At 45.1% G+C, this 25,948-nt stretch overlaps 3 protein-coding genes across 4 annotated transcripts; all 3 read left to right on the forward strand.

Annotated features, from left to right (window-relative positions):
* The first annotated feature begins 657 nt into the window (after positions 1-657).
* Positions 658-11,122, forward strand: sacm1la (SAC1 like phosphatidylinositide phosphatase a). The gene is made up of 20 exons (XM_056583051.1): positions 658-786; positions 1,980-2,077; positions 2,405-2,479; positions 2,812-2,939; positions 4,247-4,396; positions 4,702-4,761; positions 4,856-4,889; positions 5,136-5,237; positions 5,597-5,682; positions 5,936-6,022; positions 6,107-6,172; positions 6,296-6,378; positions 6,620-6,718; positions 6,850-6,988; positions 7,265-7,334; positions 7,499-7,571; positions 8,160-8,253; positions 8,352-8,444; positions 9,832-9,889; positions 10,297-11,122. Exons 1-20 carry the CDS (start codon positions 758-760, stop codon positions 10,431-10,433), a joined length of 1,761 nt encoding a protein of 586 aa, XP_056439026.1. The 5' UTR covers positions 658-757; the 3' UTR covers positions 10,434-11,122.
* Positions 11,123-12,688: 1,566 nt separating this feature from the next.
* Positions 12,689-17,296, forward strand: LOC130375896 (tRNA selenocysteine 1-associated protein 1-like). The gene is made up of 9 exons (XM_056583053.1): positions 12,689-12,826; positions 13,132-13,229; positions 13,312-13,411; positions 13,618-13,667; positions 14,089-14,220; positions 14,755-14,871; positions 16,619-16,814; positions 16,920-16,953; positions 17,060-17,296. Exons 1-9 carry the CDS (start codon positions 12,803-12,805, stop codon positions 17,215-17,217), a joined length of 909 nt encoding a protein of 302 aa, XP_056439028.1. The 5' UTR covers positions 12,689-12,802; the 3' UTR covers positions 17,218-17,296.
* Positions 17,297-17,705: 409 nt separating this feature from the next.
* stx12 (syntaxin 12) lies at positions 17,706-25,065 on the forward strand. 2 transcript variants are annotated; one of them, XM_056583055.1, is made up of 10 exons: positions 17,706-17,948; positions 18,415-18,594; positions 18,726-18,795; positions 19,611-19,710; positions 20,106-20,243; positions 20,350-20,393; positions 20,616-20,721; positions 21,373-21,445; positions 22,280-22,362; positions 23,894-25,065. In XM_056583055.1, exons 2-10 carry the CDS (start codon positions 18,495-18,497, stop codon positions 23,984-23,986), a joined length of 807 nt encoding a protein of 268 aa, XP_056439030.1. In that variant the 5' UTR covers positions 17,706-17,948; positions 18,415-18,494; the 3' UTR covers positions 23,987-25,065. The 2 variants fall into 2 exon arrangements, with proteins under 2 accessions (XP_056439030.1, XP_056439029.1); XM_056583054.1 differs by having other exon boundaries at positions 17,711-17,948; positions 18,427-18,594.
* Positions 25,066-25,948: the final 883 nt, after the last annotated feature.

Raw genomic sequence — 25,948 nt, forward strand, 5'->3', positions numbered from 1 at the left:
GTGTGTGTGTAAAGAGAAAGAGAAAGAGAGAGAGAGAGAGAGAGAGAGAGAGAGAGAGAGAGAGAGAGAGAGAGAGAGAGAGAGAGAGAGAGAGAGAGAGAGAGAGAGAGAGAGAGAGAGAGAGAGAGAAATAGATTTGGGAGAAATACAACAATGTGGGCTCACAGCAGCCAGATTAGTCACTTGTTATGATGAGAGAAGGACCTCAAACTCCCCATAAACAGACTCTTCCCACTGGACTCACTTTTTCACAATGATTGCAATATTGCACACGTCCTCCATATTGTAAATACTTTGTAGTAAGAGTGTATCTTTAATTAACTGTTTATAGGAGATACTGGCATTTTTCAACATCCATACATCTATTGATAGTGTAACATCTGATATGCATAGATTGTATTTCTTTAGTGTTCATCCGCCTCGGCAATTTACATTTACGTTTTTCAACTGAATTAAATTGAGAGAGAGAAGGACACAAACACAGCTAAATACTCAACCGAATGCAAACACTAAACTAAGGTTAGCCACTAAACTAAATAACATCAGGCTGTCAAAGGTAAATACCATAGGAATACCGCTGCGTATCCCGCCCATCGACATAGCTCATGAGGTTGCCAGATTGGACAAAAGTTAGACATTGCGTACAATGGTTTCTGTCGACTCCTGAATGGTGAATGCTGGGAGAATACTTGGCAAACCGGCGCTACGTAACTTACTATTCATACGTCACTCAGGTTAGGTAGTGCATCAAGTGAAGATGGCGACCGTCTACGAAAGATACAATTTGTGAGTATCAAAAGGCGGTTCATGTTCAAATAGAAATGTTCTCGTTACATGCAAACAATATGGCACACGAATTCTATGAGGTTAATTGAAAGCAGCGTTCTCCGGGCTGAATGTCTGGGGCTCCGCGACCCTCCGGTGGAGTGGTCTGTCACTGCCGGGTTTAGCTAGCTGGCTGGGCTGGACTCGGGGTGGATCCTGGGCTAGACGGGATTCTGACACACCTCGATAGAGACAAACAGTTCGTGACACACCACGATAGAGACGAACATAAGGTTAACGCAAGGAGCATTTGCAGCAGTCAAGTTGATTATTGTAAAGGGTTAATTTTGATGCCTCACTTTGACAAAGCACAGGCATCTGCATGCAGTGCTGTGTCAGCAGGTCAACAGTTTAGACATTATGGCTTCACAATCACTAATTTAATGATACTTATTACATACCGTTGTATGTAACTCGTTGCATAATCAATCGAACTTAAAACTCTTATATTATAGCTGTTGTGAATAGATATATGACAGCTGACACACCCATACTGATATGGACGTACAATGCTTTGTGCTGTTAACGTTTGGATTACGAAGTCCCAACAATAGAAGTGTTGTGTTCGTTAACTAAGCTCTCTAGCTCATGGTCTTTCAAATAGTTGCGTGTTTCAACTCAACTCCCTATGCTATAATTTAGGGCTCTTTTAACTGGGTTATTATATAACTGTTGTGTATATGTAACTGTTAAAATCTACTGCCTCTTCTCCAGATACCTCTAAAAGATATGGTGAATACTAGATGTGTTCTTAAATCAGCACACCTTGATGAAAATAATCTTGATTCTACAGGAGATTGAAAACGACCATGTGGCCCAGCTGCCCCTTAAAGGTGTTTGCCCTTGATTTGGAAGACCCTTGTAGTCGGTTATATGTTAATGACCGTGGCATTCTAGTAATCTTACTGAAATAACCACAGCCTTGCATTTCTACAGCCATGTGAACACATTCCTGTCGATGTGGTTTTCAAGGTTTTTATTTAATTTAAGCCCAAATGCAGCTTTGGAGGGAAGTTGCTGCCTTGTATCATATTGTTAAGGTTTTTTTAGTTTGGAACCTCGATCATCTTGCTAAACAAGAAGATCGACCAATGAGACATTGAGCCACCGTGCTAACAGACAGCAGAACCTACAGTGACCTCCTCCCTCTCCAGGCACACCACGCCTGAGAAGCTCTTCATCGAGGCGTGCGATGAAGGGGCGGACGCGGTCCTGGCCATCGACAGGCTGTCAAACGAGATGACGTTTACAGGTAGACACAATGCAAAGTGGGCGCAACTCTTTCTACCAAAAACAAATAAAGCAGGATTGGTATATTTAATTATCGTAAATCAATACACAAGCTAATAATTATGCATCATTTTGAAACCCATTGTTGGACACACAAATGCACACATACTAATGTCTGATCAGGCCGATTGAAACAAAGTGACTATCTGGCTTTCTCCAATACATAAGGAAGTTTCCTCTTTGCCAAACAAAAACCTAAGATTTAGTCATTTTACATTCGTAGCTTCACATCGTATCTGTCCACAATGATGTGGGGGTTCTTCATGCTTCCTGTGTATTCCTGTTCCAGTGAAGAAGGAAGTGCCGCCCTCCGCCGTCACCAGGCCTGTGTGTGGTGTCATGGGAACCATTCGTCTGGTAGCAGGTGGGTGTGGTGATCTGGGAGATGCTTGGACAGAGACGGCCTCTGATGCCACCATCATAGAGCTTCTTTGGATATGTATTTTCTTTCCCTGGTTTAAAAATAATAAATAAAATAAATGTTTTACATTGGAGCATTTTTCCATATCACGTCATCATTCTTATCTCTATCAAAATCATTATTGTCCCAACACGCGTATCATTACCTAATGGAAAGTGTGATATTTCAATCTGTCACTATTGCTGAATGCTGCATCTGCCACGATGTCCCCGCCAAGGTTATTGATGAGTGGAACATAAGCGAAGCACTGATTATGTACCCCTCTGACGATGTAGGGATGTACCTCATCGTCATCACCAAGAAGAGGAACGTTGGCAGCCTCCTGGGACACGCCGTGTGGAAGATGGTGGAGTTTGAAATCATCGCTTATAAGAAGACGCTGCTGCATCTCACTGAAGCTCAGGTGAGCATTCTAATGCATCCTGTACTCCAAGTACAGTGTTTGGCATTACTTATAAACTCTGAAGCACATGTGAACAATTATATCAAGACTTGCTCATCCTGTAGAATCACAGAATGTTTTTGTCTATGTTGTTTACCATTTACTATTTATTTGATTGAGCCGAAAAAGTTCGAATAACCAATCAATCAACAGGCTTCGTTGTGTGTCTGTATTCAGTGTCCTTCAGTTGTACCTTCCTTTCACCACTGAATTATGGAAGCTACAGTGGTGTCTAATAGCAGCAGCCCGTGTGCATTATTAATCAAGGCTTCCACTTCGGCTCTGCTCATTTAGAAGCCGACAGACTTTGGACCTCTTAAGCAAATTGTATATCAGATGAAATAGGCAAAGGTTATAGCAGTCAGTTATACAACAACCATTGGTTATGCTTTGATTATCAGGGGATGTCATCACGTCCCATGTCACAAACCTTTACCAGATATGTCAAATGCTTTCCATCAGAGACATTGCAGGGCCCAAGGTTCTATGGAAGGATGAATATATTGTTACTATTTGGAAATGCACCTTTCTTTGGAGTACTGATTAGGTAATGGAATACTGAGAACCAGATGCTACCATGTTCTCGCTCTGTTGGAACTCGGTCTGTTGGACAGATTGTTCACTAGTCCCTCTAACCTCTGATGTTAAAAGGAAGGGATTGTCAGGCCTAGTTCTACAAGATAATCAGCTAAACCCTGATCCTATTAGCTAGGATACAAACATTTCCATATGCCTGCCAATGGTGGTTAGCTAAGGCTGCAGACCAGCTGCACACTGTCCTACCTGTAATGATGCATTTATTTGCAATGTTTGGTGCTAGACCTTCATCAGCCAAATGGTTTGTGACAATGACGAGCCATCTTTAATAGTGACTGGCTTTTCGTTTGCCACCAATCCCATTTCCCATGTGCAATAGCATGGCATGAATACCAAATGTCAATTTTCAATATAATATCAAGGTAATTATTGCTTAAAGCCCCAAGGCTTTTTTAAAATTATGATATGATATTTATTAATAAAGCTATATAATTGTTATTTTCAAAATATATGTCCTTCGGACACATTTTTAATGCTTCGTGAAGTCATTGATCCATACACAATCTTCAGTCTCTGGTGGTCGTGACGTGGCCAAAGTCAATCCAAGACTGGTGTCAATGCAGCATATAACCTATGTTGCGCGTGCTAACTACACAGAATATTGTTCTTTCCACCATGATGAAAAAAGGCCCAAAACATTGTGATGCGTTGGCCATTTTGTCTGGGTTTAGTCTCAGGAGAACAAGACGCTGCTGTCCATGGTGAGCAGCGTGCTGGCGACCGACGGCTTCTACTTCTGCACCGACTACGACCTGACCCACACCCTTCAGAGGCTGGCCAACACCAGCCCGGACTTCCAGGAGATGAGCCTCCTGGAGAGGGTAAGGCATCGCCCCAGCTCGCGGGTCGAATTCAAACCTGGTTTGTTAACGATGATCTCCCATTATGCAATCGACGACCGACAATAACGGATATTATTGTTATTGAACTACTTTACTCGGCACTCTGTTCGAGTGAGTTGGAAAACTGGTGGCGCAGCACTTGTAATGGTGCCGCCGACCCAGTCACCATTGAGTCTCCCTCTGTGTACTCGGGTGTCAAAGAAATATCGTTAATCTTAGTTAGATTTCTGGAAGATTCTCGATAGCGTGTGATGGGTGGTTGATGTTTACCCCCTGTGGTGCAGGCGGATCAACGCTTCGTGTGGAACGGGAACCTGCTGAGAGAGCTGGCGGCCCAGCCCGAGGTGAGCAGCGACTCCCTCCATGCTGTAGACGCACTGTTTTTCCACCAATAAAACCGGGAAACTCGGATTAACGGCCTTTTCTGTCCCTGTGCAGCTCCACAAATTCGCCCTCCCTGTTGTCCACGGCTGTATCCTTTCTCATCCATTTGATTTTCCTGCCTGTCTGTCTGTGTACCAGTCTGCACTATGATCTACATGTAATGCATTTGTGAGAGCTGGCCAGTATCACTCTTGGATAAAACAAGAAATCGGTTTACCCAGCAGTATTTTGGATGAGCGTTCTGAGGAGGAGATGTTTGGGGCGGTAGCCTACCCCACTGGGCCCTACTCCCTACACCCTGGTGAATCCACTCTCCTTGACCTGTCTGGCTCAGTCGTCGTCATGAAGCCATGCCGCATCAACGGCAAGATCTTTGAGTGGGTCCTCATCTCCAGGAGGAGCTGCTTCCGGGCCGGCGTCAGATACTACATCCGAGGTAACGGATCCACCTGCTGGCTTAGGGAAACACAAGGGACCTCGCTGTGGGGGAAGTCGGGATAGCACTCTGGCACTAAACCTTGAGCTAGTTTTTTCTAAAGAGGAAGTTGATGATGTGTTTGGTTGTTTGGTTGAGCTCTTTGGATGTAACTGTTTTTAAAAGTGAATGTTTTATAATGAAAGTGATTCATTTTTTTAGGTTGTGTTTTATGTTTCATAAAATGTGGTGTAGGGTTCAAATGTTGGTTTAGTTTCATATTAAGATTTGATGTGGTGGATATCAGGGGTTTGAGCGACCCATTCCTCTAGCTGCTAAACGTCCTTTGCTCCTGACTGTGAGCTGATGTGTGTTGGCAGGGATCGACTCTGAGGGACATGCTGCAAACTGTGTGGAGACGGAGCAGATTGTCCTCTATGAAGGGGCACAGGCCTCTTTTGTCCAGGCAAGTACCGGCAAGCACCAGAACTGCTAGCACTTGAACTGCAAACACTAGAACTGCACAATCTTCAATTGGCATCTATATCTAGGTACTTGTGTACCTTCTTTTCCATTTCCAAAAATAGTTCTAAGAATCATTAGATCTATTTTTAAGTATGTTTCTTTTTAAAGCGAGTCAACATGACTGCAGGGTGTCTGTGGCCCGTTTGAAGGGGTTTGTCCTCTCAGTTCCTGCCTAACGTCTTGACTCCTCACAGACACGCGGGTCCATGCCCTTCTTCTGGTCCCAGAGGCCCAACCTCAAGTACAAGCCCAAGCCCCTGATCAGCAAGACTGCAAACCACGTATGAGCCGCCCCCCTGTCACCAGTACACCTGAGCCCCGTGCCCCTCCACATCACTGAGAACCCTCTTGTTTCCCCTCCCCAGATGGACGGCTTCAAGAGGCACTTTGACTCTCAGTTCCTGATCTACGGGAAGCAGACCATTTTAAACCTGGCACGTCCTGTTTCCCCTTTTCTTCCTGTTTTGTTTGATTCAAATTGATTTGTTAGAATGGTTAATATTCAAATATGGGGTTAGTCACTAAAGAGGTCCTTTGTGCCTCTTGAAACTTACCAGGTGAACCAGAAGGGTTCAGAGAAACCTCTGGAGCAGGCCTTCGCCAAGATGGTGTCCGGGGCGGATAAGGAGATGATCCAGTGGGTATCTTCATCTTCATTAGGGCTCTACCAAACCCTGTGGTTTCTCTTTAGGATTTGATGATCCAACTGTTGTAATATGTTCACGATTAAAGTGTCTTTGACCAACCATTAAATTAATTAAAATTGAATGAATGAATGAATGAATGAATGATGACTGAGGAATTGTCCTGAATCGCCATTAGCCGTCCTCTGCCTAACGAACAACGGTGTTTCCTCGTGTCTGTCTGTCTGTCTTCAGCTACATAGCCTTCGACTTCCACAAGGAGTGCAGCCGCATGAGGTGGCACCGGCTCCAGCTACTGGTGGACGCCGTGGCAGAGAAGCAGGAGGAATATGGGTGAGTGTGTGTTGGTGTGCATGTGCATGTGCACGTATACGCTGCCTTAATGCAAGCTTTCCCCCTTACTCGGAGGGAACTCTAACTAATACTGGTCGGACCTCTTTCTCTGTCTCCACGCGACGTCTCAGGTATTTCATGGTGAACGCCGAGGGGAAGACGCTGGCCCAACAGACCGGAACATTCCGCAGCAACTGCATGGACTGCCTGGACCGGACCAACGTCATCCAGAGCCTGCTGGCCCGCTGCTCGCTGCAGTCCCAGCTCCAGGTCAGTCCCCCAGAGTGTCCTCAGTGGGACTACCACGTGTGACACCATGTATTCTCAATGTGATTACCACGTGTGATTACCATCAGTGTTCTCAGTGTGATAACATGTGTATTCCCAGTGTGATTACCAGGACTATTCCCGGTGTGATTACCAGGACCATTCCCAGTGTGATTACCAGGACCATTCCCAGTGTGATTACCAGATGTATTCCCAGTGTGATCACCATGTGTCACCATGTTTTGAGTAATGCCGTGTTGTTCTCTGGATGTTCTACAGAGACTGGGTGTGCTGAACGTGGGCCAGAAGGTGGAAGAGCAGGCTCAGTTTGAACGAATCTACAAGAATGGTAAGCCTGCCTGTAGAACGGCAGTTCATCCCCAGTGTGAGCCTAATGAGCCCAATGAGACGTTCAGCTTAAGGTGGTGATGTGAAGAGCACAATGTCCACCTAAACTGCCTTTCTTCCCACCGCGGACCCTGCCCCGCTGTCTGTGCCTATCTCTCTAACCAGCATGGGCTGACAATGCCGACGCATGCGCTGTGCAGTATGCAGGAACTGGAGCCCTGAAAACAGACTTCACAAGGTACACCATTGTACTACAAACGACATGGGTTGACAATGTTATCTGAGATGTAACTGTTGAAGATGGGGCAACACTACATGTTTTTCAAGGCTAAGTGTAAAGCGTGTGTTAGCCACAAATGAAGAACGGGAGAAAGTGAATGTGTGTAGTGTGTCTCCAACTTCAGGAGGTTAACAATATTAAACGGAAGGAAAAGTATATAATAAAGGGATTATATACTTTTTTACACAATGTTAAATTACATACATTTCATTCATAGGCTGCCTGTTGAATTGTCACAAACATTCGTGATCCTGTCAGTCTGAAATGAATGTGTGAAAGCCCCTTTCCATGCCGTCATGCTGACAGTGTATGAATAGACGGAAACGATAAATGTATCACCATACAATACATTTAGATTCTTAATGTGTGCTAAGATGCTTCACCTTATCACCAATGATAATCTGTCCACACTTCTTCAACATGTTCATTAACGGTCAACAGACAATGGCAGTTACTAAAACCTACTTCTCCACTGCACTCTAACTCTGGCGGAGATAAATGAAAATGACCCGTTCCACCGTAACCTTGTGTAACGGCCCATTTCAGGACTGGGAAGAGGACTCAGATGGGTCTGCTCATGGATGGCGTGAACTCCATGGTTCGCTACTACAAGAACAACCTCTCTGACGGCTTCAGACAGGTACGTGTGCCGGTCCGATCCTGATGAGGAGGGTGTGTCATGCCAGAGGTTGGTGGGGCCGTCCGAGGTGTTAATGAGGGATTCGTCTCTGTGTGCAGGACTCCATCGACCTGTTCCTGGGTAACTTTGCGGTGGACGAGAGCGGCGGGCCCACGCCCCTCCGTGTCCAGAAGGACTGGAAGTTCCTCACAGTAAGGGCGTCACTATCGTCACTGATTAATCGACAGAACCCCTGAGATCACACTAGCTGCGTTTCCGTCCCCCTGATTTTTATGAGAATTTTGAAGTATCGAATCAGTAAACGGTGATGGAAGCAACGAAATTCGCATAAAAATCCTCTAATTCGCAAAAAAAATTATCCGCTCGCTTTAGGTGGTTTTTGAGAAATGCGAAATAGAGTAAATGCGCGAAATGGGGGATGTAAACACACTTTTCGAAATAGCTGTGACGTAGCGAACAACGTCCTTCCGATTTCCGCATAACGACCGGCCATAGCAACCCTGCCGACATCAACTTGTAGTGTCAATATATATATCTTTTTTTTTAAGCGTTTGTATACATAGACATCCTATATCATGTGTATATATATATATATATATAGGATGTCTATGATTACATATCCTTTAATTATACCGTGTCCATTAATCCCTGATATATGGACACCTACTAAATAATTCCAGTCAAATTGTCTGTTCAGCCTTCAAAACGAGAGCTGGTACATTGTGGAAAATGCATTAAACTGTAATCAGAAAACGCGGTTATAGGCTATATACCCTGGAGTATCTGTGGTATAAAGGCTGAGACAAATTTCGAATTATAAATATGTACAAAGTATCCTTTAAATACGTCCATGGAACAGATGGCCAACGTGAATAATAGATACGTGAGGACCGCTGAAGAGGTAAAACTTTTCCTTGCTCTCATCGAAGAAGAAAAAAACATTACAGCTATCTTAGATGGAAAACAACGCAATTCCACTATCAGGAACTAAGAGAGGATGTTATCAAAAGGACACGATAAGCCCTGGGATGTGTGTAGTTTTCCGCTCCAAACACTTGATGGAAACGCACCTAATTTGTATTTCTTCTTTGCACACTTTCTAAAGATTCGCTTCACCTTTTTGATGGAAATGTGACTGCTGATGGCCCAGATTATCGGGCCTGCTGTCGGCAATTGCCTTAAAATAGAAAAACAATTTGCCCACGTTATTATGGCAAGCAGCCGTCAGACACTGGCAACAGAACCAGCCGATCCAAAGCCATGTGTTCCAGCACGGTGGCCACGGTGACATGTGGCCAGTGATGTCTGACCTGTCGACTTAACTATTCTGACACGTCTTGTTACTCTATAATGGAGTGCGGTGGCAGTCATCAGGGCCTCTCGCACTACACCACCAAATCAGAGCTTTCAACCACGCCCTTTCCCTCTGATATCTGTTCCTGATCCGTGACGGCACGGTGAAGTGAAGCAGGCCTTTTGATTTCCTGTAAAGGTTGAAGTAGGATCCCCATTCTTGGATGAAGGTCTCTTGGGTGGTCTCTTGGGGGTGAATAACCCATTGTTGTTCTCCATGTGCAGCTGCCCATCATCATGTTGGTGGCCTTCTCAATGTGCATCGCCTCTCTGCTGCTGGCCGGTAAGTTCTGATCTTCTGAATTAATGCAGAAACAAACATCACTTGTATGGTATCATCCGGTTATAGACATTTATGACTACAAATTCATTTGTACAATTCGCCATTTCAAATTTCTATTTGTTGGATAATAATCCAACGTATTCTAATCGTATCACAATGTTATAGATCGTATGATTTTATTTGATTTTATAACTACATACTCCCAATCCATCCAAATATTCTCATTGAAGAAGCTGTCAGCAAAGAGCCTATAATATTGATTTATCCCGCATTGGCAAATCCATCCATCCTCCAGAATCCTTTTTATATCCTTTATCATACTTTATTGTAACCTACGTGCCCTGATTCCCGGCTCACTGACGGTTCTCCTGTTCTCCGCCCCCCCCCCCCCCCCCCTCCCCTCCTAGGAGACACCTGGAGCGACACCCTGGCATACGCTGCCATCTGGGGCGGGGCCGGCCTGCTCACAGCCGCAGTCATCATGTTCTATGGGACAGATTTCGTGGATGCCCCCAAGCTGGTCCACAAGGAGAAGATGGACTGAGTGTCTGAGCGTGTGAATGTGTGAGTGTGTGGGCAAAAGGAAAAGATAATTTCCTGGTCTTCCTTCTCGGGTTATAGCTCCCTCCCAGTTTGCTTTAGGCTGCACCGCCTGCTGCTCTAGTACAGAGGTCCCCATAGATATATTGGTTCTTATATTTCTGGCTCTCTCTGCAATGATTCCCTGCTGCACACGGACTGCTTCATATGGTTTACATGGGTTCTTGTTTCCATATCTAAGGCCAGTGAGAGTAATGAGGGCTTGGTTGTAGTATTGGAAGTAAGTTGGCATCTCCCTTGCAGATCCCTTACTTTTAAAAGCACTTGAGTAAATTGTCCAACTGGAACAATAAAATGTTCCAAAAAAAAAATTGATTAGCTATGTGGGAAGAATCATGTTGCAGCTTGCACAGAGGTTTCTTGAAGTATTTATCAGGTATATAGGCCTTTTTCCTCCAAATAAATTCCTGGGTGATGTTATTTATTAATTCTAACAATGGTTCAAAGAAAATTATGTCTGGTTTATTATTCCTGATCTTTGCTAATCCAATCTGTCTAAAATTAATCAAACCTACATACTTAATGCGTCTTCCTATCAACTTAATTGCAGAGTATGTATGCTGATTCTATTTTAGTATTGGTTCTTTGTTATTTTTGCACTTTTGGAACGATCAAATGACATGACTGCTCATTTCTAGATTGTGAAAGAATGTTACAATTCTATTATTGAGGACCAAGAAGCAATGTTGCTCCGTGGCTATTAGTACTCTAGATCGATCCGTTGATGTAATCTGTTAATTGTCCTTTTGAGAGAGAGCTTTTGGCACTACTCTGGTGATGAGTTCAAATCCCTGTGTGGAATTCTGCCTTAAAACTGTGCCCCTTACTGAAGAGGGCATGGATGTTTCATTTTCTCACATGCTCATACATTCTAGAAGAACAGGTGTGATTTTAAGACTTACTGTATACGGGTGGATGCTCAGCCTTTTTGTTTCCATTTTCTTTTTGTGCAAATTGTAGCATTTAGGAACCATGTTCAGAATAGATGCATCATTATCAGAATTGTTGGTGTATACAATTTAAACAAAGATCAGGAGATGTTTTGATCCTATCCTTCATCATATATGATGGGATGGGATGTGAAAAACATCCATTTGCAAAACCCTCACATGGTTTGAATAATTATGCATCCCTTCAGTACATTGCAAACATTTATTTGAAAAGCTCCCGGTGTTAACATCAATGTAGCCTATTGTGGATGGGTATCATGATTAACCGATATGTAAGTGCTACATGTTATGGAAGCGCTGTTATGACCTGTAAATCAAGAGCAGACCACAATGGTACCTCGAGGTTGAACGGCCAACAAACTAAGAGTTACATGGTCCAGAACAGTCCGCTAATCGGCGGAACTCTTCCTTTCCACCAAATATACATTTGGAATAGTTTGTGTTCCAAAGTTACATTGGATGTTCGCCTAGACACCGCTGTAAGGAATTGTTTGGGATTTGGGTCATTACAATAATGCAGCAAATTATATTTTACTCTGGTAATGGATATATTGTAAAAGTACCTCATTCCATTTAAAGTACTTACATACACTCAAGTTATTTTGATTTGATTTTGGTGGGTTGTGGGAAATAGGATTGTTTTGTTTCTTTGCTGTGGACGGTGTATATCAACACAATGTACATCATCTGGTTCAATAAATTCAGTTGATTTCCAATAAACTAATGAATAGCCTAATCCAGTACTCGATTTATTTTTCCCGTTCTCAAGAGTGAAATACTAGAAAATAATATTTTTCCTTCTGTTTTTGGCTCAACTAATAGACCATTATCCTGTGTTAGGTAACAATAAAAAAAAAGATGTATTTATATACAAACACATCTCTCTCTCTCTCTCTCTCTCTCTCTCTCTCTCTCTCTCTATATATATATATACTGTTATGCATAGTTTAGTCTACAAATAATGATCAATCTGAATCAGATTTTCTTTCATCATGTTCTTTAACATAATTAATCATTCTATTTCACATGGTATGTTTCTGTCTTGCACTGTCTTTTCACTAGCAAGTAATTAGTTTATCATGTTTAAGTTTATTTCTTAAGTATATATATATATATATATATATATATATATATATATATATATTATATTCAACGACTTAACATAGCAGGATGCCTCAGGCTGCAGGTTCTGCCCCTTTAATTAAAATTAATTAAAACTCTTCCTGTGATGACGCGTATTTCAAGCGCCGCGTTCATATCGTAAACCAGGAACAACAGCATAACACTCATGTTGTAACTGATCTGGATGGTAGGAAACTGATTGAAACCGGAGAGAAGTCTCAATTCCAATTGTATCGGCACCATGAGCACACTATGGATGGGGAACGTGAGTACAACAATCGATTTTAAACTATAAAGTATGTTTACCGCGTGAAACTTCTAAAGAGTTAGAAAACAAATGGCGTCACCTGGTGCATCATGCGTTTTGAGGGGAGACAAGGAGAGATCGACAGTACAACTACAGCGACTATGTAACCCCCTAGATCACTCTTCATCCAAAATAAGTTGTTACCAAGTTTAGTTTTATTCAATGGGTCTTTAAATAAATGCAGAGTTGTGCGTCAGTAATGAAGAGTTAGTTGGACTCCCGTGTGGGACTGTTTATGAACCATGTGTACCATGTCCTCTCAGTTGGAGCCCTACATGGACGATCAATTCGTCACAAGCGCCTTCCGCACCCTGGGCGAACAGGTCATCAATGTGAGGATAATTCGAAACAAGATGACCGGGTGAGTAGTCCACCAACTGCAGAAATGATGTCAAAGCAGTCCATTCAGTCCTGATCTGAAACCAGGTTGTTCCTCAACACAGCGGGGGTCTGGGTTACTGCTTTGTGGAGCTGACCGATGAAGCCACAGCGGAGAGATGTCTACGCAAAGTCAATGGAAAAGTCCTTCCAGGAGCCAACCCGGTAACTATTTAATCACACTGGAGATCAATCACATACTTTCACTTCACATTTCTACTAGAAGATACTCATGATAAACTAACGTGTGTGTGTGTGTGTGTGTGTGTGTGTGTGTGTGTGTGTGTGTGTGTGTGTGTGTGTGTGTGTGTGTGTGTGTGTGTGTGTGTGTGTGTGTGTGTGTGTGTGTGTGTGTGTGTGTCTCTCCATAGCCCAGGAGATTTAAGCTGAATAGAGCTACCTTTGGTAAACAAGGCGAAAGGTGAGTGTTGTGCTTTTGTGTGCATGTTTTTTCACTGCATAATATTGGCCGACCCATGTGTTGTGTTTCCACTACAGAACAGACCATGAAAGCAGGAGTGCTCTTTGAGAATAAGCCTTTCCCACTAGTGGAATACAGGGATAATAATGCTATTTTTAAATGCTAGCTACAAACTCACACCTTCTATATAGTAAAATAATCTATATCAAAAAGCGAAAAGTGTAAGCCCAGTTTCCAGTAGGGCACTGGTCAACAGGGAACCCATGTCTTTAGACCCTTCCATAGAGCCATTACTACCATGTACGTTGTTGCTTCACTCAAGTCAATTTTAAAGTAGAAAGGTAACAATCCGCTGTTGACGACCATTGCTTTACCTGGTTTGTGATAACATACTGCCTGTTTTCTCTGTGTGCTGCTGCAGTCAGAACTTCTCTCTGTTCGTTGGGGATCTGACCCCGGAGGTAGACGACGGCATGCTCTACGAGTTCTTCTACAACCGCTACCCTTCCTGTCGCGGGGGGAAGGTGGTGCTGGACACCACCGGTAACTCCAAGTGAGTCGGGGAGACTGATTGTTGGAGATTGGTGACATGAACTCTTCTCCCTTTGACGCTATAGTAATTATTGCTACAATGAATTGTTGGAACTAAAAAATGAATTGATATGTTTTTAAGAAGAGATGTATTGTTTTGATTTGATGGTCTTGCTTCCTATAGATGCCTATTCCAAATAGGATTATAAATCTGACATGACCACCTTAAGTGAGCTTGGATCAGTTTACTGAACAGAGGAGAGCAACGGCAAGACATTGACAACAAATAAGCAGAAGTGTAGAGTGGATCTGACCTTAGACCAGCACAGAGTTTTGGTGCTGCTATTGTAATTTCTGCTGCTGCTATAGCACCAGCAAGCGCCGCCACTGAACTGAACACGACTCTCAACCTAACATTTTGCGTGTCTCTTTTTCCATGGTTTGGTGTTGCGTTATGTGGTCATTTTGGGCCGTCTCTAAATAAACCTCTCCTGTTGTTATGTTAATGCTTGAACGTTAAAGGTTGTGATGTCTCTGTTCTGCTTGGTGTTTCCAGGGGGTGTGGCTTCGTCCAGTTCCCAGACGAGCGGCTGCAGAAGAGGGCGCTGGACGAGTGCCAGGGCGCCGTGGGTCTCGGGGGCAAGCCGCTCCGCCTCAGCCTCGCCGCAAACAAGTAGGAACCTCCACTCCTAACAGAGCCCAGGCCTTTAAAGGGGTGGACTGCAGAATTCCACCCCCTATTTCTGATTATTTTAGCAAGGATAATCAAGGTGTGCATAAGGCGTCAGAAAATGACGGCTGGTCAAATCTATTGAAGTCTCGGAGAATTCCAGTCCATCGCTTCCTTTCTGTAACTTCAGGTTGATTCAGTGGGTGGAGTCTTGTATTCCGTCCTGGCTTTGTAGCCAAGCTGGTGGCCAATTAATGTCCACCGGCGTGGCCTGTGAGGAAGTAAGAACTACTCAATCGCTGAGGGCATTCAGACCAGATAATTTTTTTATTTTATTTTCAAGACTGAGTATATAGGCTGATTTCAGATTTGTATTAACATAGTTGGCGACATTTGTTGGGGCCTAGTGGATACAGCGCTCTCCGGTGTATTATATTGGTATGGGCAGGATTCTGTTCATTTATGATCATGATGCTTTGGGTGGTTATGATTTGATTTATAATTCTACATCCTGCGACTATGAATACAACCTGGTCAACAGTGGGCTGACGAACTCAACGGACAATGATGTTCAACTAAACGCTGTCAATGCACTGAGTGCTGCAGGTTTAAAGGGGGAACATCCCATATTTTAAAATACAAGTGTATGTCTTCATATCCCTGTTGTAAAATAATCGGTTCAGATTTACTTGCAAGCTTGAGAACGCAAATGCCGGACCGATGAGGTCAATGGTCCAACAGAGTTGATGTTATTCTCAGGTCACTCATCCCATATGAAGGCAAGGCAACTTTATTTTTATAGCACTTTTCATACACAAGGCAGACTCGAAGAGCTTCACATATAAACATTGTCATACAATAAAATAAAATAATAGATAAATCAAAGAAAACATCTGCAAAAGATGTGTAAAATGGATAGAAAATAAAGGCAAAGTGAAGCAGTATCCCTTTATAGGATGACTTTCATACATGCACTAGGGATCCTTTCCAGAGAGCCGGGTCTAGAGGTGATCCAGAGTTTCCCTTTCACACATGCGACACACAGCTGGCCATAAGCTGCATCAGACGTGTTCACACGTATTGGAGATACTCAGTATACCTTGGGTGAGGGCAGGTGCCTGGGTAGAGCGTGTAGCAGGCGGGATGTGTCAAAGGAAGTATGCAGCGGAAGTCTGTTTTGTTTACAACACAGCGAAGAGGGCGAGAGGATCCAACTACGTAGTGCTGACTCTTAATGAAGTGATTAATGATGTAAATACTGCTTATTTAAGAATCATCTGCCACAAACATTATGATTTAGTGCCTTTTTAGAAGACTCTTTTATCCAAAGCGACTTGCAATAAGTACGTTTGTCAAAAGAAAGACAACAGAAGAGGAGAAAGAAGTTGCAACGAAAATACAGGCGAGAAGAGAAAAGTAACCAGCAGCTAAACTCTGTGCTCCCATTTTTCGCGCCTGTTGAATGATCGAAAGGTCATCAACATGTCAGCAACATGCCCACTCGCTCGTTGGGAATTCTACGGCTCATAGATCCTCCAGACTTCCCCCGAGGGCCTGGCCGGGTAAACTCTGGAGGATTCATACATCTTCGTTCAGCCGTTCACACATACAGCCCCTCCGGGCGTAATCTGGAGAATGTCGGGCTTACAATTCATGTGTGAAAGGGCTGTGAGTAAATGGCAAGCGCGACTGTTCCCCCTTTTAAGTACAACTCAACAATTTTGTCCCTGGTTGTGACCCACCTCTCCAGGACCAGACATCCTCCCGAGAACAAGTCATGGCAGTCGAACTCTGCAGCCTACAGACCCAACTACCAGCAGTACGATCCCTACCAACAGCAGGCCCAGTACCCCGGCTATTACCCCAACTGGGGCTATGACCCCAACGCGGACGGCTACGGATACAATTACAATCAGTATTACCCACAGACTGCAGCACAACCTCAGGTACCTTCAGAATGACCTTCTGACAGTGGGAAAATTGTTGTCAACATCTTTCATTGATATGTTAAGCTAGCTCATGCTAACTTTTTTTATTTTCTTTTTTTAAAGGAAACTGAGACTGAGACTGAGGATACCGTGGAAGGTGTGCATTCAGATTAAGTTCTTCAAGCAGTGGTTTCTGGTTTTAATTATTTTTAACGTAATTGAAACGCTAACAAACCACTCTCCCGTTCACATTTCTTTTGCAGATCCGAACCCAGAGCTGGATGTGTGGGAGGCCAACAGGAAGTTCATGGAGCTGAGCGAGGAGTTGTACGACGCGCTGATCGACTGCCACTGGCAGCCGTCTGCCGGCGCCGCAGACCTGGGACTGTCTCTCAGTCTACCAGAGACCGTGCATTGTTGATATGTTGTTTATATTTTCGTTTATCCATTAAATAAATGAGTACATAGCTTGTGTTGTATGATATTATTGATCATTAAGGTGTGTTTCTGGTTGATTCAGCTGAACATTTTGGTTTAAGTAAATGTTTGGGTACAATTGCATGACTTAATGGGTATTTAAAAACCACAAGTACAGCCTACATGCCTACAAAAACTAAGCGCCATGTTCTGTTTCTTTGAAAAATCTCAAGCTAGGAACATTATGTGCTCATACCGTTAGGAAACTTAGAAAATGTAAGCGCAAAGGCCAATCGCATGCTTGTTGACGTCATCTCTAGGGGAACATAATGTCACGATTCTTCTGCTAAATGAACACGGGTGGGATACTCTGCTCGGGGCGTTAGAGAAGGCCCTTGTTAAATCAGCACAGGGCACCACATGACAGTCACAAGATGCTCTAATGATCAGGGTCTAGGCTGGTAGACTGCAGCCCGGCGCATGCACGTGGCTCACGAGTCTTATGGACATAATCTAGAAGTACATGGTTGTTAACTTCTGCTAAAATGTGAACGATTATCTGTAAACAGCTGTTGTGTTTGATAGTCACTGATTGTTTGTTGTGGGTTAGGTTGGGTGACTGAAGCCTTGTCATCGCGTACGTTTTGCGTGACGTCATCGCGCACAGACCAGGAAGCCTTTGATGTGAGGGAGTAACAGCATAGAAAATATCCGCTATTTGAATCATCCCAACAAGTAAGTAGAGATTGTTCTTATGAAAGCTGACATATTAACTAGCCAGTAAATGTTTCCGTTTTCTATTACGGAAAATAGCTGCCGCTGTGTTCTGGGTGTGTGAAGTTATCTCTAAAGGGTCATGGTTAAGTGGTTAGCATGACAAGCTAGCTTGTTGTTGGTATCAGCTGATCACAGACGCTACTTGTTGCTTTGAGATGGACTTTGGTGGTCATTACACGGCATCCTGTCAGGATAAACTGCCGGCAGAGTGTCAACGGTCCAGCTAAATTACAAAATGGATTGGAGTGGATTAAAAAGTTAGCCAGCAGTGACAGCTCTGCTCTGCGGAGTGCGGACGGCACCAGACATCACTGGGAGAGGGAGGGACTGCAAAATCGATAACTCGTTCTTAACGATACTTCTGTCAAGCTGTATTTGGTATATTCTGATTAATTAGATGCGTATGTACATTGTGGGATTATTGGTTTTTCTGTAGAATTGGGTTCCAGGCTAGTTCGCGAACATCCCCAGCCTTCTCCAGCTCCAGCATCGGGTCCCGCTGAGATGTCTTACGCCAAAGCCGACGCCTACCGGTCGGTCCCGCGGGACTTCGGCTCTGTCCTGCAGACATGCAGCGCCAACATCCAAAAGATCACACAGAACAGTAGGTGTTGCTCCACTTCTCTCACTCTCACCAAGCACTGCACTGCTGCTTGTTTGTGGTTTATAATGGGTTATGTATAACATCACAATACCATGTACAGGTCAATCACTGTTGTTGTTTTCCAATTACAGCCGCCCAGATCAAGGGCATCGTTGGCCAGCTGGGCACACGACAAGACAACAGTGAACTTCAAGATCGGCTGTAAGTGTCCGCCCCTCTATGCATCGTGTCTTGGCTGACACAAGATCACCTCTTTTGGCATGTATTCTGATAATAATTAGCAGGGATGTCTCCATACCACTTTTTCACTTTCGATACAGCTATATGCCGATACTGATATCAGTCCGATACTTTGTTTTACTCTTGAAAAAATAAAATATATCGAAGCACTTTGCTCATGATTGCAAATTAGCCACCTAAAAACAGCTCATTAAAGAAAACTTGAGTGGCTTAAATCAGTGAAAATATTACAGAGAAAAAATCTGAATGGAGTAAACATACATACCGTTTAAAGTGAAGAGTAAAAAAAATAGATAAAGTGCTAAAGTTTGAATACATTTGAGATATAATATAGAATAAGAGAGCCGATTGTGTGTGTGTGTCATCACTTGTAGTAACCAGGAAGTGTTATTGACGTTATTCTTTTACATCTAGTAAATCGAGATAAGCTCACAAAATGATGAGCCTTGTACTGTTGGTCTCCTTGGTGTGTCCTCCATATTACATATTGTTTGTGTAGATATCATTTAGTTTACTTTCGCATTTACCTTCTATCATAAGAACATGTCTTATGTAAGAAGCAGCTAGCCTCTAGCCATATAAATGTTGATTCCCACCCACAAACGCCTGATATAGAATAATCGCACTTCCAATCGATTAATCATTTTATTCGAGGTCTGTGCATATTGGATCATATTTGGCCATTATCGGCCTGATGTCGTGTATCGGTTCGGGGCATTCCTGCTAATAAGCAAACAAAGCCCCAAATCACTTTCATCCTCTTTGGTTTCTCTCAGACAGCAGATGCAGCACTTCACAAACCAGCTGGCGAAAGAAACCAACAAGCACCTGAAGGACCTTGGCTCCATCCCTTTGCCGACATCCCCCTCAGAACAGGCAAGTAGCTCTGGAGGCAGAGGAATGGTCCTGGGGGTCCTCTCCGGTCTAACGGGGGGGGGGGGGTCTGTGGTCCTGGGGGTCCTCTCCCATCTAACGGGGGGGGGGGGGGGTCTGTGGTCCTAGGGGGTCCTCTACGGTCTGCAGGGGGGGGGGGGGGTCTGTGGTCCTGGGGGTCCTCTCCGTTCTACAGGGGGGGGGGGGGTCTGTGGTCCTGGGGGTCCTCTCTGGTCTAACGGGGAGGATCTGTGGTCCTGGGGGTCCTCTCTGGTCTAACGGGGAGGATCTGTGGTCCGGTCGGTCCGGTCTAACAGGGGGGGGTCTGTTGTCCCCGGTCCCCGGGGGCCGTGGTCCGGTCGGTCCGGTCTAACGGCGGTGCGTTGTCTGGTCCACAGCGGCAGCAGAAGCTGCAGAGGGACCGGCTGATGAGCGACTTCTCGGCGGCGCTCAACAACTTCCAGTCGGTGCAGCGCCGCGCCGCGGACAAGGAGAAGGAGTCGGTGGCCCGGGCCCGCGCCGGCTCCCGCCTCTCGGTGGGTCTCCAGCGCAACGCCTCCTAACCCGCGTGTCAGTATGTACCGGGGGGGTCTAATGATGTGATGTGAAGGAAGGTGTGTTGATGCTCTGGCTTCTCTCCAGGCTGAGGACGGCGCCGGGGAAGAACAGCTCGTCTCTTTTGACAAGTAAGACCACCGTATTATCATCATCTCTCCACACCGCCACACTCCTCTTTGTGACCTTCACCCGGTGGCATAGGGGCCCGTTTCCTAGCTCTGTGTGTGTGTGTGTGTGTGTGTGTGTGTGTGTGTGTGTGTGTGTGTGTGTGTGTGTGTGTGTGTGTGTGTGTGTGTGTGTGTGTGTGTGTGTGTGTGTGTGTGTGTGTGTGTGTGTGTGTGTGTGTGAAGCCAGGAGGACTGGGCTCAGACCACCATACAGACGGAGGAGGCGGCTATCACAGAGGAAGACCTGGAGCTCATCAAGGAGAGGGAGACCAACATCCGGCAGCTGGAGGCGAGTCACCCTCTCCCCTAGGCTGGGTTCAGTGTCCGGGGGACAGACCCTCTCCACTAGGCTGGGCTCAGTGCAGGGCCTGGGGGATGTTCCGGGCGTCAGACCACCAAGACGTTCATAGAATTATGTTCTATAGTTAGAAATACAATATAGGTGACAGAATGTCAACGATGGGAGAAGAACAACAGTAGATATTTAGTTTGGGAGCTTGATGGGGCAGTAGTTAAATAATCCTTGATTAGGGTCAGGGTTAGATGATCCTTGATTTGGGGCAGTAGTTGGCTGAGCTTTGATATGGGGCAGTAGTTTGATGATCTTTGATTTGGGGCAGTAGTTAGATGATCTTTGATATGGGGCAGTAGTTGGATGATCTTTGATATGGGGCAGTAGTTTGATGATCTTTGATATGGGGCAGTAGTTTGATGATCTTTGATATGGGGCAGTAGTTTGATGATCTTTGATTTGGGGCAGTAGTTAGATGATCTTTGATATGGGGCAGTAGTTTGATGATGTCTTGATTTGGGGCAGTAGTTAGATGGTAGCTTGATTATAATGGAACATGCTTGGGGAGACGCAAATATAAAGACCATCAGTGCAAGTTGATTGATTTGTAGTATCTGCATGTTTATTCATTTTATTTTCTCATTTCAGTCGGATATCTTGGATGTGAACCAGATCTTCAAGGATTTAGCCGTCATGATCCACGATCAAGGAGATATGATCGGTGAGTTTCATTTGATCTCTTGATAAGGGTAGTTTCTGATTCCAACATTTAGCAACTGACACATGGCACACTCAGAAAAGCATGCACACGCACATTTGACACGGACAAATAACCAAGTTAATCATTAAACATGCAATGAAAATTAACATGCCAGGCTGGGGCCCCACTGTAGCACCATGGCTGAGGCCCCACTATAGCACCATGACTGGGGCCCCACTATAGCACCATGACTGGGGCCCAACTATAGCACCATGACTGGGGCCCCACTATAGCACCATGGCTGTAGCACCATGGCGGTGGCATCATGACTATGGCCCCATGGCTGTAGTGCTGTAGCACCATGGCTGCGGCACCATGGCTGTGGCACCATGGCTGTGGCACCATGGCTGTGGCACCATGGCTGTGGCACCATGGCTGTGGCACCATGGCTGTGGCACCATGGCTGTGGCACCATGGCTGTGGCACCATGGCTGGGGCCCCACTATAGCACCATGGCTGGGGCCCCATGGCTGGGGCCCCATGGCGGTGGCACCATGGCGGTGGCACCATGGCGGTGACACCATGGCGGTGGCACCATGGCTGTGGCACCATGGCTGTGGCACCATGGCGGTGGCACCATGGCGGTGGCACCATGGCTGTGGCACCATGGCTGTGGCACCATGGCTGTGGCACCATGGCTGTGGCCCCACTATAGCACCATGGCTGGGGTCCCATGGCGGTGGCACCATGGCGGTGACACCATGGCGGTGGCACCATGGCGGTGGCACCATGGCGGTGGCACCATGGCGGTGGCACCATGGCTGACGGTCTGTGTGCGACTCCCCCCGGTTACAGACAGCATCGAGGCCAACGTGGAGAGTGCAGAGGTCCACGTGGAGCGCGGGGGGGAGCAGCTGCAGAGAGCATCTTACTACCAGGTGAGGACCCATAGAACACCAGGGGCCGGTGGCACCAACTGGTCTTAACTCAGCCTGGTCGTAACTGCTAAGTAGGTCTTAGTTAAGAAAGACCTGGCTTTAGAATGGAACTAACGCCGGTTGCACCAACGGGACTTAAGCCTGGTCTTAACGACGCCCGGTCGTTATGCGCGGCCATGTGAATGTTCCATGGAATGCGCACATCACCGCGTTGCTAGGATACCTCGTGCCGACACGCTATTTACTATTTTACTTGACATGCTGTTGGACACCGAAATAAATAATTAATTCTTTCATTCATTGTCATTCATCAATTGTGTTAATGCCTAACAATAAAACACTGCAAACTTATGTAATTAAAATATGTATTTGTGTTGTCTGGTTTACAACGAGCATTTAGACGGGAATGGTTATTTTTGACAGAAGCAATGCATTGAACATCATCAAATGACAATTGGAGCTAATAGAGGTGTTTTGAGACTGTATGAGAGATCTGTTTAATGTGTCGGCCTATATAAAACATATAAACATAATTAAAACAATATTCATAACTGATTATAAGTTGAGAACGGATTAATCGGCCAGCGATATCTTCAATTGCTCTGGCTGGACGCACGTCTTCCTCGGGGACTGCCGGTGGCTGATGGTGTCTGGGGAGAGGGATTCTCTTGTTCCCTCTCCCCAGTTGTTCCCTGAGATGTTGTGCAGAACGGTGCACGCAGCTATTTCTGTGCAGACCCGTTCTGGGTGCATCGGCATCTCCCCATGAAGGCAGTGAAACCCTCTGGATAACCCGACAGGCGCTCGATCTGTGTACACTGATCATATCGCCGTCTGTGTGTTGAAATGCCCCGTTTGCATAGAAGCGAAGCGCAATGAGCAGTTGCAAGGATGGTGGTAGCGCTGCATTGGATTGGATGTAATTGCTAAGCCCAGAAGGCTACGCCCAGTTGGTGCAACCGCCGTAACGGTTAGGTCAAGTTACGACCAGGCGTAGTTAAGACCAGGCTTACGCCCAGTTGGTGCAACCCAGCCCAGGTCCAGCCAGTCCTGGACTAAGGGCTGGGCCTGGGAGGCCTTACTTGAGGTTAGGCGTAGGTGTGGTATGCTGTGAGGCTGGTGATGTCGAGCTCTCAGGTGTAACGTGACGGGCTGATCGTCTGGAGGGTAGAGTTATGGTAGGACACTCCTTTGGTGAGCACTGTGTTGCAGTGAAGTCTGGGTGTTGATCTGTAGGATGTGGTCCAACCCTCAGGCAACACAAGTTAAACGCTTGAAGAGCTCCGTTTCCATGTGAAGAACTTAAAAACTGTCCTTTACAAAAGTGGTAAGACTATTGGACAGACAGACAGACAGACAGACAGGGAAGGAAGGAATGAAGGCATTCCATTTATTTTGCACCGGCGCGCCTAATAAATCATCGCTTGATTGCAAGACAGGAAGGCCCCGGGCCAGGGCTCCAGTCTGCCTCCAGCGCTCTGAAGCTGTGTGTTTGCTTTCTCTTTGTGACCCTCCCTTCCCTCGTTCACAGCAAAAGTCCCGTAAGAAGATGTGCATCCTGGCACTGGTCATGTCCGTGGTGCTGGTAATACTGGGCGTCATCATCTGGAAGGCGGCCACATGAAGGAGGAGCCCTTCTCCGGCCCGCTCTGCTATTTATTCCACTCCTGTCCAGGCCTGACCGCAGGTCTTTGTGTTTTCCTGGTGGGATCAATGAAAAGTGTCTCTGTAAAAAAAAAAAAAAAAAGGATGAGTTCGGTGTGGAGATGTATCTTCAAATGTGATCACCGAGACTCAGCCCAGTCTTTCTCTTTCTTCGTTGTGGATCTGACCTGTACGGGCGGGGGAGTGTGAGGTCGTCCCACTCTTTCGCTCTCAAATCACTTTTAGTGTTCATTTCAGTTCAGTCTTGCTTCCTGCACTAACCAAACTAACGCTAACATCTGGTATGAATGTGATTTCACACGGCATGAACACCAATTGTTTGATGTACACTTTCCTTTGCTGTATAGATCTGTATTGGTTGGATGTTGTTGTTCTTTTTGTTTTAACAATCTTAACATTGACACCAGTTATTCTTAGCACCATATAGTATAAGGAACCTCAAGGGCCAGGAGGTGATTAAGGGCTGCTGAGCGATGACAGAAGTAGCACAACACTAGTATCTTTGATCACAAAAACACTTGCACAAAAAAAATGCCTATTAATAAACACTGCAGTTCTGGGGTCACCATACAAAAGGCATCAGTGGGTTTAACATCACATGAGGCCAATGAGGTAGGCAGTTCCAGTAAGCTGCATCATTCAGCCAGAGGGAGAGCTGACTGAATTGGAGGGTCTGATTCCTCTTTTAGGAGTTTCTTTGCTGATTAATGCATCTTGTTTTTGTTTTTATTTGCTGTGTTTTTATTTGCAAAGCTGCAGACCTTTGTTGCTACTGGTGATGACAGCTCAGTCAGAGCTCTACAAGTAACCGTGCTTAACTTTAACAACTCTAACTTAACATATGTAAAATCAAAATGTATGTAAATAGCATTATAAATCACATTACAAACATTCTCGACATTGAAAAGAACTGTACCTGTAAGAACAGCTGTTTTTAGCAATTCTTTTGTATTGATTTCTATAAACTGTCTATGCTATATCAATTTGTCCAGCAGAAATAATAAAATGCTTAAATTCATGTAATTCCGTTTTTTTTTATTTGCTCTTTCATTCTATCTCAACATGTAGAAATCTGCATCATTGGTTCATCTATACACGCTTGTCATCTTATGACCATCTTTAGATAAATTAAAAGAAAATAGTTTTAACTGAGTGTAACTGAAACTAACCACCAGGTGTCGCTGCAATGTAGCTCTGACGTCTTTGTGTCATAGTTGACGGCTGCAGTAGTGCAGCTATGCTCCAGGCACCATCTGACGACTGGCTAAAGAAACAATTATGAGTTTTGGTGTATTTATTTATTAGATTTTTTGGGGGGGCGTTCTGTTCTCGGGAAAGTTTCCTGTATACAGAACTTTGACTTTGTGGTCAACTTATACATATCAAATTGGCCTACAAATGTAATTATACATAAATATGAATTCTTTGCTTTTGAGTTGTTCAGCTGTTTAATTTCATACCACAGAAATCTAAGAATATAAATAATAAATGTCTGCGATGTCTGATAAGAAAAATCGGAGGTCCTTAGTAAGTAATTAACGGCTAACCCTCATGAACAGCATGGACATATCTTTTGTGCAATAGTTTTCACAGTTTCCTCAGTCTTCATCTGGCCCTCTCACTGGAAATGTACAAGGGGGGGGGGGGGTAATTGGGTGACCATTAACCAGCCCCTTAATAAGCCTTCACACCGTTCATGCACCGTTTCAAGCGTGAACAATTGCAGCAATCATGGCAATTACATCGACATGGCAACGACTTCACAGGGACCTGGAGGCCCCGCCCCCCCGTCCTGGTGCAGACCGGCCCCGCCCCCCCGTCCTGGTGCAGACCCGCCCCCCCATCCTGGTACAGCCCCGCCCCCCCGTCCTGGTACAGACCCGCCCCGCCGTCCTGGTACAGACCCACCCCCCCCCATCCT

This window comes from Gadus chalcogrammus, chromosome 22, assembly GCF_026213295.1.
Source record: "Gadus chalcogrammus isolate NIFS_2021 chromosome 22, NIFS_Gcha_1.0, whole genome shotgun sequence".
Lineage (NCBI taxonomy): Eukaryota > Metazoa > Chordata > Actinopteri > Gadiformes > Gadidae > Gadus > Gadus chalcogrammus.

Excerpts from the sequence above, each read along its gene's own strand:
- sacm1la (XM_056583051.1), top strand. The coding sequence starts at position 758 with ATGGCGACCGTCTACGAAAGATACAATTT. Across the intron at positions 2,078-2,404 it reads AAACGAGATGACGTTTACAG|TGAAGAAGGAAGTGCCGCCC; the intron begins GTAGACACAATG and ends TTCCTGTTCCAG. Across the intron at positions 4,762-4,855 it reads AGCTGGCGGCCCAGCCCGAG|CTCCACAAATTCGCCCTCCC; the intron begins GTGAGCAGCGAC and ends GTCCCTGTGCAG.
- LOC130375896 (XM_056583053.1), top strand. The coding sequence starts at position 12,803 with ATGAGCACACTATGGATGGGGAAC. Across the intron at positions 13,412-13,617 it reads TCCTTCCAGGAGCCAACCCG|CCCAGGAGATTTAAGCTGAA; the intron begins GTAACTATTTAA and ends GTCTCTCCATAG. Across the intron at positions 13,668-14,088 it reads TTTGGTAAACAAGGCGAAAG|TCAGAACTTCTCTCTGTTCG; the intron begins GTGAGTGTTGTG and ends GTGCTGCTGCAG.
- stx12 (XM_056583055.1), top strand. The coding sequence starts at position 18,495 with ATGTCTTACGCCAAAGCCGACGCCTACCGGTCGGTCCCGCGGGACTTC. Across the intron at positions 18,595-18,725 it reads CCAAAAGATCACACAGAACA|CCGCCCAGATCAAGGGCATC; the intron begins GTAGGTGTTGCT and ends TTCCAATTACAG. Across the intron at positions 20,394-20,615 it reads CAGCTCGTCTCTTTTGACAA|CCAGGAGGACTGGGCTCAGA; the intron begins GTAAGACCACCG and ends GTGTGTGTGAAG.